This window comes from Perca flavescens, chromosome 4 (assembly GCF_004354835.1).
Source record: "Perca flavescens isolate YP-PL-M2 chromosome 4, PFLA_1.0, whole genome shotgun sequence".
In the NCBI taxonomy this organism is placed as follows: domain Eukaryota; kingdom Metazoa; phylum Chordata; class Actinopteri; order Perciformes; family Percidae; genus Perca; species Perca flavescens.
The window spans coordinates 32927505-32932915 of NC_041334.1; the positions used below are offsets into that span (position 1 = coordinate 32927505).

At 42.4% G+C, this 5411-nt stretch overlaps 1 protein-coding gene across 1 annotated transcript in view; it reads right to left on the reverse strand.

The window, feature by feature from the left end:
* The window catches only part of suclg2 (succinate-CoA ligase GDP-forming subunit beta), a 118701-nt gene extending 114749 nt beyond the window's left edge, over window positions 1-3952 (reverse strand). The window contains exon 1 of the mRNA XM_028575781.1: window positions 3718-3952. Coding sequence (XP_028431582.1) covers window positions 3718-3801 — 84 coding nt within the window. The 5' untranslated portion in view covers window positions 3802-3952. The remainder of the gene's footprint in view (window positions 1-3717) is intronic.
* Between the last annotated feature and the right edge of the window lie 1459 nt (window positions 3953-5411).

The window sequence follows — 5411 nt, forward strand, 5'->3', positions numbered from 1 at the left end:
GATGAGACCAAAATAGAACTTTTTGGCCTCAACTCAACTCGTCGTGTTTGGAGGGCAAAGAACACAGAGTACAACCCAAAGAACACCATCCCCACCGTCAAGCATGGTGGTGGCAACATCATGCTTTGGGGGTGCTTTTCAGCCAAGGGGACGGGACAACTCCATCGTATTGAGGGGAGGATGGACGCCCCGTCCATCCTCCCCTCAATACGATGGAGTTGTAATGAAAATACAGCGTGTTTTTCCTCGATGAGATCTTAATTACAAGAAGAACAACTTGTGGCAGTTAAACTGGAGGTTTTAGATATAGATTATAGATATAGATCATAGATATAGATATATGCGCTGCGGCGCCCTGAAACAGCAAAACCTGTAGCTGCGAGCCGGCGTTCTTAAACAGAATGTAACTCAAAACTATCCAAGGCACGGGACAAAGCCTAATAAAAAATAACCAGTAGGCTAACTCAGATACAACTTCTGCACCAGTCTACTGATCTTTGTTGAGAAAGATAAGCATGTTGACATGATCTGGGGTCAGACGCTATCGCTACCTGGTGATCGTCAGTCCAGCCGCTGAAAACAGGTTGTCGGGATGCACAGGTCGCCTACCTCCGCGCTAACTTGGCCAGCCCGGGGAACCTTATTCCGTTCTTCGTAGTGGGTTTCTACCACTCTGGTGATGGTACGTCATGACGAAATATGATATGCTGGTTCCAATATCCATGTCAATAAACTTGCAGGTCCCTTGGGTAATTTTCTCTGCTCGTTGTGCATCGCAGATCCTCCATGCTAACGCCGAGTTTATGCTAGGTTGAGACTGAAAGCAGGATGCACCGCGGCCGCCACCGACATCAACCAAGGTCGGATACACTTTGTTTAGTGGTAGGCTACATCATGTGAGTCGTGGCCGTGTTGTACTTATACACGGCATCTTAGTGTTTGCAGTGAACCAAGTCGTTTAAAAAAATAAATAAATAAAAAAAATATATATATCTAAATGGTCCCACGCCACACTTCGCCGTGTCCTCTTCATGGTTGCTTTTGAAATCAAAACGGAAACTCGCAGCCAGGTAACTGAGTATGGAGTCAAACATTGCCCCCGAGTGGTAAAATGTTTAATTGCTGCCACACTGTGAAATTAATTTAATTGCTTCAAGACTCACACTACGCAACCAGTATTAGTTTAATAGATAACAAATTAATGTCCAACGAAATTCTTAATAATCAATTATCGATTGTCGAGTAATCATGCCCATCCCTAGCATCGATTACAACTTTCTAGGCCGATTCCCAATTTTCATTGAGTTTGACCTGCCGATCCAAATTTAGTCAATTCCGATATAATTTTTTCTAACCACTTTACAGCGCACGCAAATATTTATTTTCTATCTTTTCTTTAATAGAACATTTTACATAGAACATTTTTTTAACAGATAATCAATCGCTATTAAATAGAACCATATACATTACTCCTGGTGTGGGAAATTCACACACACATCCATCTATTAAACACTGAAAAATGAATAACAAAAACAATCAGTAAAAAGCTCTAGGCTGCATCCTGATGACCATGTTTACTCTAGCCTCATTGCTCAGAATAGCCAAAGCTGATCTTGAGAATCCGGATGAAAAAAATATTTAAATTCATCGGTATTCGCAATATAAAGCACATGCCATTTTAAATCCCGGGTTTAATGTAAACCACTGTGCTCCAGGCACACTAGCTGTCATAAACTCCATATGCCACTCAATTTAAAAATTGTTTAAAGTGTCAAGGCTCCATCAGTACCAAAATATATCAAGGCAGCAAAAGCAGGCGTGTAAAAATAAATATGACATGAGATTGAACTGTCCTGCTGTGCCAAACAGAGTGTGCCTACTTGACTGGACCAATGTTTACAGCAAAAACAGGTTCTGGCTCTGTCCTTTCAGTCAGGACATCTGCACTAGTGTTACAAACATTTAAACAGGCACAGTGCCAATAAAGACCAGATCTCTGATGCTGACCAAGGGGGTAAGTCTCTCTCCACAACCCGTAGCTCCTATGGCGCCATTTTGATGCTAACAAGCCATCACCCACCGTTAGCATTCCATTGACTGCCATTCATTTTGACGTCACTTTGACAGCGAATAACTTTACATCTGAAGCATTTTAAAGACTTTATTTGACAAATAGTTTATTTCTAAAGACACACGACAATGTATAAAAGGCTCCATTACCTTGTATCTCACGTTATGGCTCCGTAGCAGACATTTTTACATTTTTGTAAAAATAGGCTAACGATTGTGTCATAACCACGCGACTTACTGTCGCATAGTAGAGGAATTACCATATAGTACAGGAGAAGCTCGCAGGCAGTTTTGACTTCCATTACCTGTTTAAGTTTAATTACTAATGTTAACTAGCATTTTAGTTAGCAATAATTAGCCTGTGCCTATGTTATCTCCTTACATATACCTACACTCTCCGTTTCTGCATGATTGGGAATGATTGAGATTTCTCTTGGCACAGCTACCAGAAGACTTACAACTTTCAGACAGGTTGCTCACGTGACATAAGTCTTCAAGCTCAGTTGGAGGTTAGCGCCGGTACAATAGTGCACAATGACATTGCACATCACCGGAAAAGTGTTTCTAATATCCTTCACTGGTCTCCGTCCAGAGCAACGGGATCTGTTGGTCCATTCTTATATACTGTATACAATGCTGACTCAGAAGAAAATTATCAAACAGAGGCACCGCTTGTAGCAGAACATGCAGATATATTTGTTCGCTTCCCCTGAACCTGTGAAATTTCTTACAAAATAAAAACAACTCAGCTTTCTTCTCTTGATGGTTAGTCAATACAAGGCATTGGGCTTTATTTCTGATCCCTTTTTTCGTGGCTTTGGCAGCATTTTGTGGTCAACGATTTGTTTGCAAAATGGATGACGATGTAACTAATAATTTGCTATTTGTACATAGACCAAACCTAATCTGATAAATTCTGCAAGCTGTGGAGCAAACAGACACTGGAGGATCAAAGTGCAATAGTTAACCTTTTCACTGTGGTCTTATCTAATATGGCAGTGAGCTATGTCCCGGTGACAGTATTCAGATGTATCTCCCTAAGTTGGCTTTATAACTATGCATGTGTTTGCACAGCCCATACTAAAAATAAACAAATAAATATGATGTAAAGACTTATTCAAAGATGTGCCAATTCAAGAACTAATACTCTGTTATTACTTTTACACACACACACACACACACACACACACACACACACACACACACACACACACACAATAGGTCAATGTCGAGAGTGAGAGATAAATGCTGTACTTAGAATTTTGTAACAGACATTAGTAAAGAGTTTAGTGACGTTTTCCTCAGAAAAACTCCCGTCCAATAACTCATTTGAATAAAAAATAAAATAACTAATTTTGAAGAACAGTCTTACATTACAAGACCTGCATGATTACAATTATTACATTACAGCGCCATAGGACGCCGTGTCCTTAACGTTACATCATCAGCAGACTGTCACACTGTTCAACTTTGATCTGTCAGACCCATGGTCAAAGCTCTCTCTGGTCAGACATGCTAACCTGCTAACCTGCTAGCCGCGTAGCTCCACTAACAGCTCCCTGAGACGATGGCATCGGACATACGGCAGCAGAACCCACCCGTGCGAGGTGAAAAACGCATTGTCAGTAATGTAAGCGGTAAAAGTACCTTGAGTTTGTCGAGAAGTATGTGCTTTGAGGTTGCTGTCCTCAGTCCTCTTGCTGCAGCCTGAGATGCCATGGATGTCGCCATGTTGACAGGAAGACCAAAGAGAGATGTGACGTCGGGAGCATGTGCGAGTTAGCGCAGAGCCGTTCATAGGTCAACTGGCAGACATGGGCGGAGCTTGAAAAGGAGGCACGGCGAACATGCATAGACAGTATATAATGGACCAATAGACCCCGTTGCTCTGGACGGAGACCAGTGAAGGCTAAGCACTTTTCCGGTGATCTCTTGCTTTACTGCGCAGCCTCCAACTGACAGAGACAACGTAAATGTGACGTGAGCAACGTGTCTGAAAGTTGTAAGTCTTCTGGTAGCTGTGCCAAGAGAAATCTCAATCATTTCCAATCTTACAGAGACGGAGAGCGTAGGTGTATGTAAGGAGATAAGCACACATATAAGCACAGGCTAATTATTGTTAACTAACATGCTGGTTAACATTAGTAATTAAACCTAAACAGCTAATGTAAGTCGAAACTGCCTGCGAGCTTCTCCTGTACTATACGGTAATTCCTCTACTGTGCGACAGTAAGTCACTTGGTTATGACACAATTGTTAGCTTATTTTTACAAAAACGTCTGCTACGGAGCTATAACGTGAGGTACAAGGTAATGGAGCCTTTTATACATTGTCGTGTTTCTTTAGAAATAAACAATGGACAAATAGAGTCTTTAAACGCTTCAGATGTAAAGTTATTCGCGGTCAAGTGACGTAAAAAAAAACGTTAAGGTTACGTCAATGGTTACTTCGCTGCTGGAGCAGTCAGCTACTTTAGCAATGTTTAACGTTGGCTACATAACGTTAGCAATATATCTTGTGTAGAATCCAGAGGGAAGGGTCAGGGAGCAGAGACACAGTATTTAGATATAGTGTGCTGGTTTGACCACGGAGATGGGACATGCTCGCCTAGCTTCACCGCAGTTGTGTGCGTCAGCGGCCGTGGGAGAGGGTTTAAAAGAGGGGTGTGGCGATGACATCATCGATACGGATTCGTATTCACCATCCATACGAAGCCAAACGAGAGCCGTTTTCGGATTTTTTCACCCTGAGACCTGGTTTCAAAAAAGTGCGTTTTCAGGCAGTGCGTTTGCAGGATTCGTCTGGACGGTCGGCCCAAACGATGCAAAACATGTGCGTTTGCACAAAAAACGTTTCCGTGTGGACGGCCCCTTAAAGGAGCAGGCAAAGAGCCGCATATGGCTCAAGAGCCACAGGTTCGCCACCCCTGCTTTAGAGTCACTACTCGCTCCGAAGCTAATCGCTGTCACTCTCTCATTTTCTCCCTCGCTCTATTGCCCACTCCCCACACACACACACACACACGCCAGCTTGACACTCATACCAATGCACAAGTATAAACATGGCCAGTAGGCCTACTTACGTAGGCTACGGCGAAAGCTCTGCGTGAAGCTGCCGCAGAAAAGTCCCAAATTAAAGTGCACGTTCCGTACAGTGCATGTACAATCATATTTAAGAGCTACACTGTAGGCTACAGTTGAAGTGTACAGTAGTAGTGAAGTCTGACATTTAAAGTTGTCATGGCATGCGTATTCCAATGAATATTAATAGGCATTTGTTGTAGCCAATTTAGACTTGTGTGTGTGTGATAGGTTTGTGTGAATGGTTTTGATCACTACGTC